Here is an 18,174-nt window from a genome sequence, read left to right on the forward strand (position 1 = left end):
TGGCTAATTTGTGTCTGTGCCAGATTTTTGCTAGAGGAATCCAAAATGAATCTAGTGTCCTGCTCTCTCCCCATTGCTCTGCCTTTTTCTCTGCTTCAAATGTGGATCTATCCGTCCCTTAAAAGATGCAATAGTCTCTGGGTCAGCCAATCCTTCTGCCAAAGCATTCTATGCTCAACCACCTCTCTGTAGAAAGAAATTTCTCCTAACCACTTTCTTCATTCCCTTAGTGACAATTTTAAATTACATACTCACTGATTCTCCAAAAACAGGAATCAGATTTTTACTATTCACTATATCAAAACCCTTCATAATTTAAAAAGTTAGTGAGTCTATCCTTAGCAGCCTCCATTCTACTCGAAATAGTCTCAGTATCTCAAGTGTCTCATAACGTATAAAATCCAAAATAGTAGTGGTCTTTTTAATCTCATCCCTGTCATCATCCAGGTGTATCAATGCTGTACACCCTTTATGATTTTAATGTATTCTCTATAATGGGGTGCTCAAAACTGCACACAGTTCTCTAACTGTAGCCAAACCATTGCCTTGTACAGATTTATCATTAACTTTATGCTTTTGTACTCTACGCTTCTACTTACAAAACACAAAATAGTGGTGGCTTTCTAATGGCTCATTCTACCTGAACTTACACCTTCAAGGAGTTATGTCCATTTTCAACTACAAGCCCATATCTAATCTATTTTCCTCCACACCCTTCAGTGTATTTCCACTGAGTATATTTTGCCATTTCTTGTTTTAAATGGCATTCTGTTCATTCACTGACCTGTCTGAGTCCTATTAAAGTGCTCTTTATTATTTGCCAAATGTCCTAGTTTTTGTGTCATCAGCAATGTTCAATATTATGCTCCCTACACCCAAGTTCAAATCATCTATATACATTTGGAACAACAGTAGATCTTGCACTGACACTGGCATGCTCCATTGCCAAATTTTTACCAATCCAAACAATATATGTTAACTCTAGTGCTTTATTTGCTCAAATGCCCTGTATATTACTAGTCTACAATATATGTCATCAAGATGAGTGCCACCTTAATTCACAAGTGCTTCATCAGTACAGATCCATCCACAAACCTCACAACCTCTGGGCACTGAGGTAGCAATAAGTAGGAATAAGACATTAGAGTCACATTAATGTCTGCTGTGGCTCAGTGGGCAGCCCATTAGCCTCTGTGTCAGAAAGTTGTGGGTTCAAATCCCACTCCAGGGACTTGAACATATAAATTTAGGCTGGCAGTACTGAGGGAGTGCTGCACTGTTGGAGGTGCTGTCTTTTGGATGAGACGTTAAACTGAGGTCCCATCTGTTCTCTCAGATGGATATAAAAGATTCCATGCCACTATTTTGAAGAAGAGCATGGGAATTATCCCTGGTGTCCTGGCCAATATTTCATCATCATAAGTAGTCCCTCGGAATCGAGGAAGACTTGCTTCCATTCTTAAAAATGAGTTCCTAGGTGGCTGAACAGTCCAATATGAGAACCACAGTCCCTGTCACAGGTGGGACAGTCATTGAGGGAAAGGGTGGGTGGGACTGGTTCACCGCATGCTCTTTCCGCTGCCTGTGCTTGGTTTCTGCATGCTCTCGGTGATAAGACTTGAGTTGCTCAGCGCCCTCCCGGATGCACTTTCTCCACTTAGGGCGGCCTTTGGCCAGGGACTCCCAGGTATCAGTGAGGATGTTGCACTTTATCAGGGAGGCTTTGAGGATGTCCTTGTAACGTTTCCTTTGCCCACCTTTGGCTCGTTTGCCAATATTTATCCCTCAATCAACATAACAAGATTATCTGTTCATTATCACATTGTGGGAGCTTGCTGTGCGCAAATTGGCTGCTGCGTTTCCCACATTACAACAGTGATTACACTCCAAAAGTACTCATTGGCTGTAAAGCGCTTTGAGACATCCGGTGGTCGTGAAAGATGCTATATAAATTCATGACTTTCTTTCTTTCGCATGTGAAAAGAGTTTTAAGCACAAGGGGTAGCCACGATATTAATAATTAGCAGTACTATTGAGGCATAATGACGGGGCAAGTGGTAGTAAGTATGTATATATCTGGCTAATTGGCATGTTTGTGTATTTCTTCAATATATGCTTCCTGTTATCTGTCTTGTATGGCAGTGTAAATGAAGCTTTTCTTTTATCTAGCCTATGCTATGCCTGACTGGAGAGTGCTTGATGGCAATTTTATATCTCTCCATGACCTTGCCCTGCCATATCTCTACAATCCTCTCTAACCCTATATACCCTCATAAATCCTCCATTGCTCTGACTGATGCCTTCTGTGCATCCCCCGACCTTCATCTCACCATTGGTAGGAGATCCTTTAAACCTTTCTGAATCTGCACCTTCCTCGGCACCTCCTCAAAACCCATCTCTTCAACCCAGCCTATCGTCACCCGCCCCAATATCTTCCTTCTTAGCTCAGCATTTATTTTTATTATGACTCATTATGAAGGACGTTGGGATTTTTAAGGTCCTATTATAGGTGTATGTTGTTGTTGTAATTAGCTGTACTAAATATGCAAGGTGTGCAATAAATATGTTGGTTACTAGTACATTATTGCTTTACCAAGTGTTTTGGTTTTATTGATCATTAAGCCTGGGCCCTTTTTAATATAGAAAAAAATGAAAATAATCAGAAGAAATAGTAGAAGATGAGTCTAATAGTTGAAAGACCATGTTAGTTTCCCAATTGTTTTAACAATGAATATCTCCTTAGTCATAGCATAGGTCTGGCTCTTCATAGGCTGAAGATTTTCTCACTGCACAAGTCAGTAGAATGTAGAGAAATGCCATTTTGATCCATTAGTTATACAATGCTGGCAAACAGTCTCAAAAATGTGCTGTAATAATACCAATATATATTGCTGCATTAATTACAATACATTTATTATTTATGAAACAATGAGGCACATTAAAATACAAATTGTAATATGTACTGAAGCATAAAACTTTTTGTTTTTGTACCACTCACTTCATATTAACTGATTTCCACTGCTAAGTTATCTTCATACTGTTGAACATCATATTATGAATAACGACTGTTTCATTACATAGAGTACAAAATTAAAATACATCAATTACGAGACCATTTATTTCCCCAATTACCACTGACACAGTTAAGTGTTATCAAAATCTGTTTATTATACTTTTGAATAATATATGGCAGTGCCTCAATGTTCACTGCGCTTTGAATATTTGTAAATATGGCAATAAAATAAAATAACTTCAGTTGGGAAAGACATAACAACTATGTGTTTTAACAATAAACTCATACCAGTGAGGGGTACAATATTATAGACACTTCTGCTAGCAAATTAAAATAAATGGCAATCATTCAATATAATTCTTTAATGTTTTATTAACGTCTTTGGACAAAGTCTTGTATTGTCTTCCACTTAGAAGGGGAATCTGTAGAACGAAAAATATATAGTTAATCAAACTTATGTGATCAGATGAAAAAGTAGTAAAAGTGTATTCTAGAGGAAATTATTTAATATATTAAATATATCTATTTATTTTTTGTCACCTTTTACTTACCAGCAGCTGAAGATCTTTTTCCCATGAGTCCAACAAAACTCTCTAACTTATGTCCTACAAAACAAAAAATAGTACAGAAAAGTCTATCATCTAATTATATTACTGATTTTACCATGTATTTATCATAAAACTTTAGTGACGATACATTTTTTTCATTGCCTAGACAATAATTGAGTGAGAAATGCAAACAATATCAATTGCTAAATTACATGGAAATAGAATTGGATGTTCTGATTTTACTTGAATGCAATTTCTGCATTGCATCATTAGTGGCAATAACATTCCTGATATCTAGCATTTGCTCTTCCTGTCGTTTTAAATTATCTTCAATGTCCATCTTAGCTTAGAAACACATAAATAGCTTTTTTTTAAATCCTGATCTCTGACTAGAAAACCACATGATCCTGTTGTAATAATGAATCTGAACCATGTGTGTATTGAGGTTATACCATATCAGTACTCAGTTATCTCTTAGCTTTATGCCCTGGCATAGTACCTTACCCCATCCACACACACACACGATATATAAAACTCACGTTCATTGTTGCTTAAAGTCAGACACTATGCGTAGTATTTCAGAACAAATGTAAACGAACAGAACTCAAAGTTTTAATGTTATAATAATGTGGTGGGCGATGTAGAAGCTCTGGAAAAATGTTCAAAGAAGGCTAATAGAATGATCTCGAGTTTAAAAGCCCATAGTTATCATGATAGGTTTAGAAAACTGGGCATTTTTACTCTATGTTAACGTAGGCTTTGAAGAGATTTAATTGAGGTTTGTAAAATCACTCGATTAGCTGTTGGGAAGCTGTCAACACTTAGAACAAGTTACCAGCTTGTATCATGAGTGTGGACTTTCTGCAACAGTTCAAACAGGAGCTCAACAAGTTCCTTGCTATGGCTAATATCACTGCATGCAAAAGGCAAGTGAGACATTGGGTTGGTACCTCATGATCACTGTGATCTCCTGAAACTCGTTCTGATTGTCTTCAGAGGTCAGAGAGGAATATTCCAGATTTGTTTCCACTGAAATGGCCTAGTGTTTGTCTATTATCTACTCTTTTGTCTTTTCCAGAAGATTACATGATTATAAGGGGGCGGGTACACTGGAAATCATGATGCCTAGTTGCAGCCTGATTATTTGGGACATGCTTGATGAACCATCTATTCTTTTCTTGTCCATCTTTTCATATGTTTCTAAAATCCATACCATTAGCACACTACCACACCAAAGAAAATACATGCCTGGCATTTCTGCCTTTACAAAAAAAGACTTATTCATTGCTATAGTAGGTGTGAACTTTAGATATTCCATATTCATGAAAACATACAGGTAACCATCCCATCGTCAGTGAGAAACATGTTTTCTAATAAAAAATTATGGTGCTGACATTTAAAGCTGTTAAGGGCCCGAAATTAAATTGGAGTGGTCTCAGTGCAATTTACAGTAGAGAACTGAAAATATGCTTGCAATTAGCAAAGACTGGATAGCTCAGTGAATTAAGTGAATTATCCCAATAATTCTAAAGAAACTGATGCTCAGGGCTAAAAAAACAGAAAATTGATGATTAAAACAAAAATATAATGAGTTGTTAAAGTATCAGAATCTGTAACACTAAGATAAGTTGGAATGGAAAACAATAATTAATATACTCAAATATGCCTGATGTTCATATAGATTTTAACTAAAAAACCAAACTGAGTACAGTAGTTTATTCCACTGTAATGCATAAGGTCTGTTCTGTAACTAGTAGAACTAGTGGAATCTCTGATCACAACAAAACTTTCTATTAAGAAGAAAAAGACTTGGATTTATATAGCGCCTTTCACGACACCGGACGTCTTAAAGCGCTTTACACTGTTGTAATATGGGAAACATGGCAGCCAATTTGCGCACAGCAAACTCCCACAAACAACAATGTAATAATGACCAGACATTTTGCTATGTGGATTGAAGGATCAATATTGGCCAGGACACCGGGGATAACTCCCATGCTCTTCTTCGAAATAGTACCATGGGATCTTTTACATCCACACTGAAGAAGCAGACAGGGCCTTGGTTTAACGTCTCATCTGAAAGACGGCATTTCCATCAGTGCAGCACTCCACTGGAGTGTCAGCCTAGATTTATGTGCTCAAGTCCCTAGAGTGGTACGTGAGCCCACAACCTTCTGACTCAGAGGCGAGTGTGCTACCCACTGAGCCACAGCTGACATTGGAGAAACACCCTCACCTTCAACTGAAATGAAGAACTGTTTTGCCAATTGTGAGCATGTGTCAAAAGTATTTGAGGGTGCAATTGTCCTGCACCCTAATTCTGGGCGAAAACCTTCTGGGGCCTGGATTTTTAGCGCCTGGCGCAGAAGTCTCACCCATGCTGTGGAACTGCCCTTGCCGCCCCTCAAAGGAAACGAAACGCAATCTCCCACGTTCCACTTCCTTTGGGGGCAGTAACCATGGCACTACTGGAGTGCTGAAGGATCACTATGCGGATGTGCTGTGTAGCACTGTCGCGCTTGAATGCCCCTCCCCTTCAATTAAAGCGAAGGGCCGCTGCGCGCTCTGAAAGGCCTCTGATGGCCTCCACTAGGCTACAAGGGCAGCATGCAACCGGGTCAGCAGCTCGGCATCCAAACCACGATAGGACTGCCATCATTGAGCTGACCCAAAAGTGGGTCAACAAAAAAAAATGGAAGCCAGAGACACTGGGATTCTCCCAGTTAAGCACTGATCCGAGAGCAGATTTTGGCCAGCTTCATGACTCGCGAAGCTGGCGTTGACATGCATTCGCGCCGGCCAAGCAGCCCGCAGAGCAATTACCCCTGCGGGGCTTTAAGGGGTCGGAATGGGGCAGTGAAGAGTTGCCGCGCGCAGTGCCTTCGCAATCTCCCGGGCAATTTCCCATGAGGCGGTAGCACCCCCCTCCCCAGGGCAAAAAGTGTCTTGCACCCCGTTAGTGCCCGTTGGAGGTGCTAACGGGGCTATAAAAAAGGGCAATTTCGTGCCCTTTGACTTTGTTATGATCGTTATGCTAAGGAGAGAAGAAAACGGGTCTGCCATCTAGAAACATTAGCGAGTAAGTCTAAAAGGTCATGTTGGAAAAGGATTGCTAAAAGCTTCATTATATGTACTAATATATCTGCGATGTGTTTACAAATACTGCAGAACAACTACTGATATAATTACTCAAGCGGCATCTTTTCTGAGATCTTTTAACATGATTTGTTTTTAAAACTACAGCAATTGCAAACATCTGTCTACTGAAACTAGCAACTCATGCAATTGGAAGGTAATAGGTTTACAGATTTTCTCAATCTTGTGCGCATTGCTGGGACAATCTGCAAAAGGTTGGCAGTCCTTCTCAATAGAACTAAGCCTAGCACTAAGCATTGGTTGTTGCTTTATTAATTAATCCTTGCCTCAGCCAAAGTTGAGACCTGTTGATTTGCATAAACATTAACCTGCAGCATTCTGTTCCTTGGGCTATATTAATTCTGCATAGACTTCTTTGAATTGGATTTTTCAGCATCAGCTTTGAAGATCAAGTATATGGCATCACAGATTAAAGTCTTTATGAAGTATATTGTTCAAATGGTTCATGCAATAAATATAAGAAATGTAAGTCTTTAAATGGAGAAAGATTGCAAAGTGCCGCAGTAACTGGGGGTACTTGTGCATGAAACACAGAAGGATAGTATGCAGGTACAGCAAGTGATCAGGAAGGCCAATGGAATCTTGGCTTTTATTGCAAAGGGGATGGAGTATAAAAGCAGGGAAGTCTTGTTACTACTGTACAGGGTATTGGTGAGGCCACACCTGGAATACTGCGTGTAGTTTTGGTTTCCATATTTACGAAAGGATATACTTGCTTTGGAGGCAGTTCAGAGAAGGTTCACTAGGTTGATTCCGGGGATGAGGGGGTTGACTTATGACGAAAGGTTGAGTAGATTGGGCCTCTACTCATTGGAATTCAGAAGAATGAGAGGTGATCTTATCGGAATGTATAAGATTATGAGGGGGCTTGACAAGGTGGATGCAGAGAGGATGTTTCCACTGATGGGGGAGATTAGAACTAGAGGGCTTGCTCTTAGAATAAGGGGCCTCATTTAAAACTGAGATGAGAAGAAATTTCTTCTCTCAGAGGGTTATAAATCTGTGGAATTCACTGCCTCAGAGAGCTGTGGAAGCTGGGACAATGAATAAATTTAAGACAGAAATAGACAGTTTCTTAAACGATAAAGGGATAAGGGGTTATGGGAAGTGGGTGGGGAAGCGGAGCTGAGTCCGTGATCATATCAGCCATGATCTTATTGAATGGCGGAGCAGACTCGAGGGGCCATATGGCCTACTCCTGTTCCTATTTCTTATGTTCTTAATGTTGAATCCAATCCATTAAATTACAATTAAATCAATACAGATTTTTTACATGTTTATGTTTTGCTTTACTCAGTTATTAGCCATTAGCTTTTCAAAACTTACTTTTGCGAGTCAGTGGCTTGTTTCCTGAAAAAGAAAAAACAATAAAAACTTATTTTTCCAACAAACTTTCCTGAACTATGAAACATTGCCCGAGATTTAATTGCTGACTCTGCAGAACAGCTATTGCTGCTTTTATATCTCCAACATAAAGGTAGCCAGATCTGGTTTCATAATGCATCTCTGATTAGTGGTTTTAAATAATGAGAAATTATTTCAAGTGTAACCTACTCATTATTCTCTTTTAATATTGCTGAGTGTGTTATCAATTATATCCATTATCCTAGAATTAATCTATCTATGCTTCCTCTTCACTGAAAATGACTTAACAAGGATCTCCATACATTATTATTGAGAGCGTGAAGAGCAAATTTTAACTAAAGTAATATAAACTAATGTTTTTTTAATTATTTCACACTCCAGCTAAAAATCATTTTTCCCAGGGCCAAATATAATAATTATAATGATTTTCATTCATGTTGGCCTCACTTCTCTGATGGGGGAATTAAACAATTTTGAGTATGGTTAATTCAGCAATTAGAAACATTATCTAATTGCAACAAGAAATTACACAGGAACAGTATTCAAATTAATAAAATATCAGTGGTCATTGCATGATATCTGTAGTTCCCCATTTTGTACTTCCGCAATAACAGATGTATCTTTCATACATTTTTCACATTTTAATGACCCGGATTTTTCTCTCAGCGACAAAGGAACAGCTTTTGGCGTTCACCTGCGTACAATTGCCCAGAGACTTTTCGTGGGTTTGTCAGCGGAAATTTCTATGAATCCGGTGTCTGATCCAGTGCTGCGCTCTCTATAGGGGATCTGTGGTGTCTGTCAACAAGACAACCAACAGGGAATCTCTTTAACCAATCAGACTGAAGAATTCTCACTGAGACACATAGGGGGAATTTTAACACCCAAAAATGGGTGGGTTGGGGTCAATGTTTCCTGTAATTTTTTGGGGGTGCACTGTCCATGAACAGTTTCGCACATGCACAAAATTTAACATTGAAAAAGCCAGTCCCGGGCTGCTCAGGACAGGCAGAGAATTATGTGGCCACAATGCCACGAGGCCACGCAGCATAGAGGGAACTTTGGTTGGGGTCAGATGGGAAATTAAAGTGTTAAAAATCTGAATCCGACCCTAACCCGCCCACTTCCAGTTTTAACGGAGGCGGGATGGAGAGGGGGGTGGGGGGGTGGTGGGAGGTGAGCGGACAACCCGCTCCCCTTGAGCGGGCTGGCACTTTAAAAATTATAATGAGGCTGCATGTCTCATTTTGAAGCTCCATTTCAAATTTAACTGTGGGTAGGCTAGTTTTCCAGACCTCAGGGAACCTGGCAACCAAAGGAAGGCGAAGACTACTGGATCCAGGCATGTTTGTGTATTGACATTAGGTAAGGATTAGTCTCAGCTGTGATGCCGCCATGCTGAAAAATAGCCTGTCAATCCCCAGTATCCAGACTCACACAAGAAATAGGGGTATGGGAGGATCTGTATCCCAGTATGAATCAGCACCTTCTGAGGAGGATGGAAAAAAAGTCGTTAATTCTTCCTGATAGATATATAAGCTATCTTTAACTATAAATCCGCTATATCAAGTTGAGAAGATGCTTGATTGTTCAATGAGAAGAACATAATTTAAGCAGATAGATATTTTATACAAACCTCAAAATATTTATACAGGATACATGAAATATTGACATTCACAGATATTTAAATGCTGTATATTCTTTATGTTTTAATATACTTTACTAAACACTGGGCTCTTCATATCAAACTAGGCTTCTTGTGCACATGCATAGCTTTAGTTACTCAACTGAAAATTGCCAATAACCCTCAAACTTTGAGTTTTTTGGTTTGTAATCAATAATAGCTGAATCACTGTTGTTAAAATAGCTATTATAATATATGCTGAAATTGGGAGGGGTTAGCGAGCTGCACTTTGTGTTTAAATCAGCTTGAAGTAGCCTCTTCAATTTAAAATATAGTGAAATATTTAATATAACAATTTATAAATCATTTTGAAATTTTCCAAAGAATGCGTCCATTAAGATCTCTGATGTGATACTGCTGTGCTCAACTGGAGAAGGTGGCAAAGTGGTATAGCTCAGGAATCGAGTTAAAGACCTGACACTTAACTGCATTAAAGCCAAGTGATGTGAGACCATTTCCAGGAAATAAGCTCACATACCTAGGGCTTGCACCATCTGCAGTATAACTATGAATCGAAGCCAAGTCTACAAAACAAAATTGATCATCCAATGATTTGTCCAAGAACTTTCTGAAATCAAATTTGAATGCTTCTAATGTTAGTAGAGAATGAATGGTCCTGCCAGCTCTCTCCTAATGTTACAATTTAACAAGACATTGAAAAGAGGTCCTTTAACAATGGGCAGAGTGGCACATACAGCCAGCAGTATAATTTAGGTTGACTGCATATAGATATTTTTCTGAAACCTGCTATAGTTTAATTGGCCTCATACTTATCACTAAAGCTCACTTTTTCAGATAATTAAATCTCTAATACCCTACTAAACTTAAAAACACATGAGCTAATCAATGACAGTCAGTATGGATTTGTATAGGAAAAGTCATGTTTGGCTAATGTATTTGAATTTTTTTAAGAAATCATATAGATAACGAGAATGCGACAGATACAGATTTTCAGAAACTATTTCATAAGATGCCATGTAATAGGCTTGATGCAAAAATTAAGGGGAAGGTGTCCACACAGGTAGGGAGGTGGCTAAAAGACAGAAAGCAGGGAAGGGGGATGCTTTTTTGGATTAGTGGGATATGATCAGGAGTGTCCCCCCAGAGTGTGCCAGGACTGCCTTTATTTGCCAGATATGTAGATGATTTGAACATAGACACAAGAGGAATAATATTGAAGTTTGCTGATGATAACAAAATTAGCAACTTACACTAACTTGTGAGATATATTTCAACGTGAAGGATTCAGAGAGCTAGGTCACAGGTACACATACTTTAAAGATGAAAATGACTATAGAAAGGTCTTAAAAAGACAGATGGGATTTAGATTATTGGGGTATTGAATACAGAATCAAAGAGATGATGATGAATTCTGCAAGTGACTATTTGAGTGCTGTTCAGGACACTCTATTGTAGAAAGGATATTAGAGTCATGGAAAGGATACAGTAATGATTCACTAGAATAATACCAGGAATCAGAGGTTAAGCTTGTGAAGAAAGGTTTGAAAAATTCATTTTTTTTCAATAGAACAAAAGCGAATAGGGGGGGGAGATCTAATGCAGAGTTTCAAAATTATGAAAAGTTTTGAAAGAGTAAATAGTGAAAGATTTTTTACAGTAATTGGCAAATCAGAACAAGGGGCATTGCTTGGGGATGTAGTAGGAAGTTAGAAAAAAAATTTCACACAGAGATTATTAGAATCTGAAATGCTTCAACATATATGTGGCTATTGAGGCAGAGATTATTATAAAATTTAATAGGAGTTTCGATGATTATTTGAAAAGGGAGAATATAAAGGATAATGGGGAATTGGATTAGAATATATAACTCCAGTTAAAGAGTTAGCATCACATGGTGGGCCATCAGACCTCCTTCTGTACTATAATTTCAATTATTTTATTTCTATTCAACAATGATAAATAATGTTCCCAAACTCTATTTGTAAAGACGCACTGTGACACTAGAGTAATTTACTATGTTTTAACTACTTTGCTCACAGGTTCTAGTGAAGCAATTAGGTGGGAAATGATTAAATACTACTGAGTTTAAAAAAAATCTTTAAGCAATATTGTTTTCTGCCTTTGTCCCTAGGCAGCACACTGAGCTGACATGGTGATCAGCCAACCTCCCAAATGGCTTCTGACGATGTTGTTTTGGAACTAGCTATTGTGTGGGAATGGTCCAAAATAACTAACTCTGCAATCCTTTGGGGAAGTTTCTTCTGTAACATACCCACTAAAATTAGCAAGATCTTTGTTAAGCTTACTTTCAAAGGTATTAATCATATGGCAATACATAAAAAATATAATTGTGTTTCATGATTGGTATATTATGGTTTACTATGTACAGCGCTTAAGAAATTATATTCCCATTACAGTACAAAAACACGCCAGTGCTGGTCCCTTGATAGCGATCACAAGCAGAACAAGGAGCAATTACATCAACGGGTACAGCTGTACAAGAGACACTCCTTCTGATAGATTACATTAACCACTATATCTGCATCCATGGGAAAATAACAGAAAGGAAGGCGACTCTGTTTTCTTCATAAATACATTGGTTTTACATCCCTTAATGGACTGCACATTATAGTTTGTGCAGATTCCTCAATAGTGAACTATTGAACAACCAGAGCCCTGAAGAGTGTGCTCTGTTCGTGAATGTGTGTGGTCGGAATACACAGGTTGACTTTTTTTGCCTACAGCTATTGTGTATTCACATCCAATGTAAACCATCTGGTTCAGTATTACCGATGGTATATAACCACGCTGGGTAACCTGTAAAATATAATCCAGATTAAAACATAGAATGTTAATTAGAAACTGTAACTAAACAGCCATTTAAAACACCAGATGTGGAACGGGAGGAAATTTATCACAATTACAATTACAGGCATTTTGAGACATTGATTAAGTTTGTAAAACAAATTCTCAAACATAAAATAAAATTCAGATCAATAGTAAAAGCCAGAAATGCTGGAAATCTGAAATAAGATCTGACCACGCCCAGTCTCCACCTTAAACCATGAACCTTTCTGTTTTGATGTGATCGCCCTGTTGTGTATTTCCAGCATCTTCTGTTTTAAAAAAAAATACATCTGGCTTCTTTACATTACGCGTCAGTTGACACGGTTTCATTTTTTTTGTAAATATATTCCAAGAAGTTTATTAGCTTGACATTAGCAAAAAATGCGGTAGTGCGAATGGGCGGCCAAGTCTGCACTGTTGCTAGTGGTGTCGCCAGATGAAATAACTTGGCAATACCCTACAACCAACCTAGTTTAGTTGTCAACACTACATTAAAAAACACACTTTACCGAATGATCGTCTCCCCATTAAGCCAAAGAACTGCCCGGGTCGTGGTTTCCTGGCCGTGCGCCTCAGGAGCTCCCGAACGGAATCCGGTACCAGTCGCTTCTCCTGAAATCAAACCACATTGGACAACCACTGATACACATCAGTTCTGATATCGCACTGCATTAGTTTGGGTCCAGGATCGCTGGAGCAGACTTGCCAACGGTTCATGGACAGCAGATTAAGGCAGGAAAGAAAAATAAGCACAAGTGTAAACCAATCTTCCGTAATATCGCTCGATTTGTGTTCTCGTCTGTTACTTTTAACGTGGTATCTCAGGACACCACTCCTTTTTTTAGAGAATTGTATTCCATTTCTAAAAATAGCAGAAGGTGAACAGAAGCAGGAACCCTGGCCAAGTCTCTGCAATTGCTGCGGATTGCTGAGGTTTAAAAACTGGGTTGATTTTGCAGTTCCCATGTGATGGGCGATGCTGCGAGGTTGCTAATCTGTCGCCCGCCAATTTGTTCCAGCGGGGCTCTGCTCTGCTCACTTTCTGGTGCAACAGGTTCACCAAACTCGGCGTGCCATTGTATACGTAGGCTATAATTATATTACGAACGGATCTAGATTACAATATCTTTGTTAACACACGGCGCAGCTACCCCTTGGTCACTCCAATCATCGAAGCTCCAACTAATTGCGTATCATCACACTTATTTGATCAGAAACGGTCTGGGAATGCCCAGGCGCACATGTTATTACCACCATATTGCATTGATATAATTATTTGCAAGTACTGCGATTTTACATATAACATTTAAAATTACTAAATTAGCAATGCTCACAAATATTTGTCGCTAGTTCATGATCTGCACTGCGATACTGAGTCCATAATTACCGATGTTTTAAAAGTTCGAAACATTTACACAATATCGAATCAGGAAGGTAGCTTGAGATGAAAGGCACAGTCCATCGTCTACATAATAATGGGTAGGTCATGGGAATAAACTGGGATTAGGCATTTATTTCCTTTCACGCACTCAGGAATTTGATTCCATTAGATTTACATATAAATGAATTCGACAATTACATCCATACCTGACCACCCACACCCAAGTATCCAGCTAGAAACTCACATTCGTACAGAAATCACACTAAATTTACCATCCGCTTACTGTTCCATTACACATAGATCCCCATTAATTTACCATAACAGTGAATAAGTACAGTCACCGTGTTACTATGACTCGCATATTCTTGAATGGGAGTGGATTCTAGTACCATCGTAACCTGATTTTGAAGTTGCTGCGTTTTTTCTAATTATTCACTTACTATTCAAACACTTTCGAATTTAGACACCCCGGCCACTTGATGCAGTCACGACATGGTGCAGTCATAAATCATGCTCTCTTGAGGTCACGGAACATTCGTTTTAAAAGAAGCAGGATTCACTTATCCAACTACTCCACATGCTTTACAACGAGCATTGCTTCTTTAGTGTCGTTTCCCTTTCTATTCCGGCATTCATGCTGCCTCCTATCAGTGCTAGAATCCTGTCGTGTAGACGCCAGAAAGCATTAGCCTCGTCCACAAGTAAAAAAGTTCCCGGTACCTATCTCAGCGTGTAACCGGGAAGGTCTTGTCTCACTGCGAGAGGAACAAACTGGGATTTATTTCCTTTCACGAACTCCGAAATTTAATTCCATTCGGTTTACATATAAATGAACTTGACTGTACATTTAATTACATCCATACCTGACCATTGACACCCAAGTATCCAGCTAGAAACTCACATTCATACAGAAATCTTACTAAATTACATACATTACTGATAGATTCCCACTGATTTAGCAGAACAACGAATACGCGCCGTCGTTGTGTTACTACAACTGGCATATTCTTGACTGTGGGAAGAGATTTTGGTACCACAGTGAGCTGTCTAATGCATCTAAAACCAAAACTACTTTGAGAGCTAGTATGGGATCGTAGAATGGTTACAGCATAGAAGGAGGCCATTCGGCCCGTGCCGGCTCTCTGCAAGAGCACTTCAGCTAGTCCCACTCCCCCACCGCCCTGCATTTGTTTTCTTTCAGGTACTTATCCAATTTCTTTTTGAAAATCACGTTTGAATCTGCCTCCACCACCCTTTCAGGTAGTGCATTCCAGATCCTAACTACTCTCTATGTAAAAAAGTTTTTTCTTATGTGCCTTTGGTTCTTTTGCCAAACACCTTAAATCTGTGACCTCTGGTTCTCGAACATACTGCCAATGGGAACAGTTTCTCTCCATCTCCTCTATCACCTCATGATTTTGAGCACCGCTATCAAATCTCCTCTCAATCTTGGCTGCTCCAAGGAGAACAACCCCAGCTTCTACAGTCTATCCTCTATATCTATAACCCTTAAAGGCTTTAGAATCGTGAGACACTGGGAAAACGCAAACAGGCTGTTCTAAATCCAAGCACGCATTTTAATGATTAGTTTTTTTTGTTGTTAATAGTGACTGAATAATACCTGACTGTGGTCGCTATCAACCCACAGAGACGCGTCTTCATTCGGAGAAATCTCTTCGCAGAATACCTCTGTCAGAACCAGGAGGGTGACAGTCAGTGCGAGCAGCCGAAGACTTCTCATCTTGGGAGCGGGGAGGGGTGGTCGCGCCGACTCCGGCTGTGTAGAGCTGGAGCTGTGGAAGACGTTGTGAGGCGAGTGGCTAAGTTGAAGTGGCTGCGCGCTCTCCTCGCCTGTGCCAGAGGAGTGTGCCCGCCACCTGGCTCCAGTCCAATTCGTGTTTTTCCGTCCGATCCTGGAAATTCCCGAGCTCGCTCGCTCCTTCCTTGACACGCTCAGCTGACCTGCCAACTACGGGGACACAAACAGCTGCTCCTGCTCTGTCTGACAAGGAGGCTGATAAGGACGATCTTCGCCAAGGTGCAGTTTGACTGTCTCGGATTCCTGATCTCAAAGCTGGAGTCTGAATGAAAGTCAGGTTGAATTCCGTGCAATTTATATCCTGCATCAAGGGGTCGATACAGCGCAGGTACTTCACTGATCCAAAAATAGCCTCCAGGATTTCGAAGGTGAATGAGTCTTCCCTCAGTCTGACGAATTGAATTAAAGGATCAATATTTAAGTGCAGAAATGTCAAGATCTATTTTTTTCTACCGTCTGATTGTTTAAAACATTTCCTCCACGTGACAGTGTAAATGCGTGCCTAAAAGTATTTTGGCTTAATATTTCATTTAAAATTCAATAGATATCCCGGAGTCAATCATTTAATTAAGTTTTTAATAACTGTAATTGGATTGCTGCAAGAAAGGATCTCTTTCGGATACACAGATGACGCATCAAAACAGCTTTAGAGACAAGTCAAAATATATTAAGTACCTTAATTTTTTGGGAAATCCACTCAATGTTAGAATTTGATTTGTAATAATACGTCTAAAACATCTGAGAATATTATTTACTTGAAAGTTACGGAATCAAGAACAGGAACTGCAACTTAAGCTATAATGCACAAGTTATGTTTCTTATCAATTAAATGGCTAGATACTAAGATCGCTGTTATATATGCATACTTGTATTGTGTGATGTCTGTAACACTGAATGTACCCTTACACTATACACACCTTACCTGTACACCAGAGGGCGCTGCTGCTGGAGCCCAGTATAAAAGGGAACTCACAGCTTGGTGTCCTCACTCGAGGAGCTGCAAATAAAGGACTACAGTTTAGACAGTTTGAGTACCATACTTTGCCTTGTGGAGTCATTGCTAAAGGTGCCTACATACCTCACAACTCGTGATGAGGATACGAGGTCACGAATTACATGCTCAGCATGTCGAATCTCAGTAACTTTCAGCAATTTACCAATGGGGAAGATTGGGACACTTTTGTAGAAAGATTGGACCACTGCTTCATAGCCAACAACCTGGATGGGGACACATCGGCTACAAGACCGAACAAGCGCAGGGCCATCCTACTTAGCAGTTAACATAAGAACATAAGAATTAGGAACAGGAGTAGGCCATCTAGCCCCTCGAGCCTGCTCCGCCATTCAATAAGATCATGGCTGATCTGGCCGTGGACTCAGCTCCACTTACCCGCCCTCTCCCCGTAACCCTTAATTCCCTTATTGCTTAAAAATCTATCTATCTTTGACTTGAAAACATTCAATGAGCCAGCCTCAACTGCTTCCTTGGGCAGAGAATTCCACAGATTCACAACCCTCTGGGAGAAGAAATTCTTTCTCAACTTGGTTTTAAATTGGCTCCTCCGTTTTTTGAGGCTGCGGCCCCTAGTTCTAGTCTCCCCCACCAATGGAAACAGCCTCTCTGCCTCTATCTTGTCTATCCCTTTCATGATTTTAAATGTTTCTATAAGATCACCCCTCATCCTTCTGAACTCCAAGGAGTAAAGACCCAGTCTACTCAATCGATCATCATAAGGTAACCCCCTCATTTCTCGAATCAGCCTAGTGAATCGTCTCTGTACCCCTTCCAAAGCTAGTATATCCTTCCTTAAGTAAGGTGACCAAAACTGCACGCAGTACTCCAGGTGCGGCCTTACCAATACCTTATACAGTTGCAGCAACACCTTCCTGCTTTTGTACTCCATCCCTTTCGCAATGAAGGCCAACATTCCATTTGCCTTCCTGATTACCTGCTGCACCTGCAAACTAACCTTTTGGGATTCATGCACAAGGACCCCCAGGTCCCTCTGCACCACAGCATGTTGTAATTTCTCCCCATTCAAATAATATTCCCTTTTACTGTTTTTTTTCCGAAGGTGGATGACCTCACACTTTCCGACATTGTATTCCATCTGCCAAACCTTAGCCCATTCGCTTAACCTATCCAAATCTCCTTGCAGCCTCTCTGAGTCCTCTACACAACCCGCTTTCCCACTAATCTTAGTGTCATCTGCAAATTTTGTTGCACTACACTCTGTCCCCTCCTCTAGGTCATCTATGTATATTGTAAACAGTTGTGGTCCCAGCACTGATCCCTGTGGCACACCACTAACCACTGATTTCCAACTGGAAAAGGACCCATTTATCCCGACTCTCTGCTTTCTGTTCGCCAGCCAATTCTCTATCCATGCTAATACATTT

General features: G+C 39.8%; 1 protein-coding gene across 2 annotated transcripts; it reads right to left on the bottom strand.

Annotated features, from left to right (window-relative positions):
• Positions 1-2,994: 2,994 nt before the first annotated feature.
• Positions 2,995-15,793, bottom strand: tac1 (tachykinin precursor 1). Of its 2 annotated transcripts, none has more exons than XM_070879995.1 (5): positions 15,577-15,793; positions 13,084-13,183; positions 8,044-8,067; positions 3,565-3,618; positions 2,995-3,435 (listed from the first exon to the last, which is right to left on the bottom strand). In XM_070879995.1, the coding sequence occupies exons 1-5, from the start codon at positions 15,694-15,696 to the stop codon at positions 3,386-3,388; spliced, it is 348 nt and encodes a 115-aa protein (XP_070736096.1). In that variant the 5' UTR covers positions 15,697-15,793; the 3' UTR covers positions 2,995-3,385. The 2 variants fall into 2 exon arrangements, with proteins under 2 accessions (XP_070736096.1, XP_070736095.1); XM_070879994.1 differs by having other exon boundaries at positions 13,084-13,186.
• Positions 15,794-18,174: the final 2,381 nt, after the last annotated feature.

The sequence above is a fragment of the Pristiophorus japonicus genome, chromosome 5 (genome assembly GCF_044704955.1).
Source record: "Pristiophorus japonicus isolate sPriJap1 chromosome 5, sPriJap1.hap1, whole genome shotgun sequence".
NCBI classification, from domain to species: Eukaryota; Metazoa; Chordata; class Chondrichthyes; family Pristiophoridae; genus Pristiophorus; species Pristiophorus japonicus.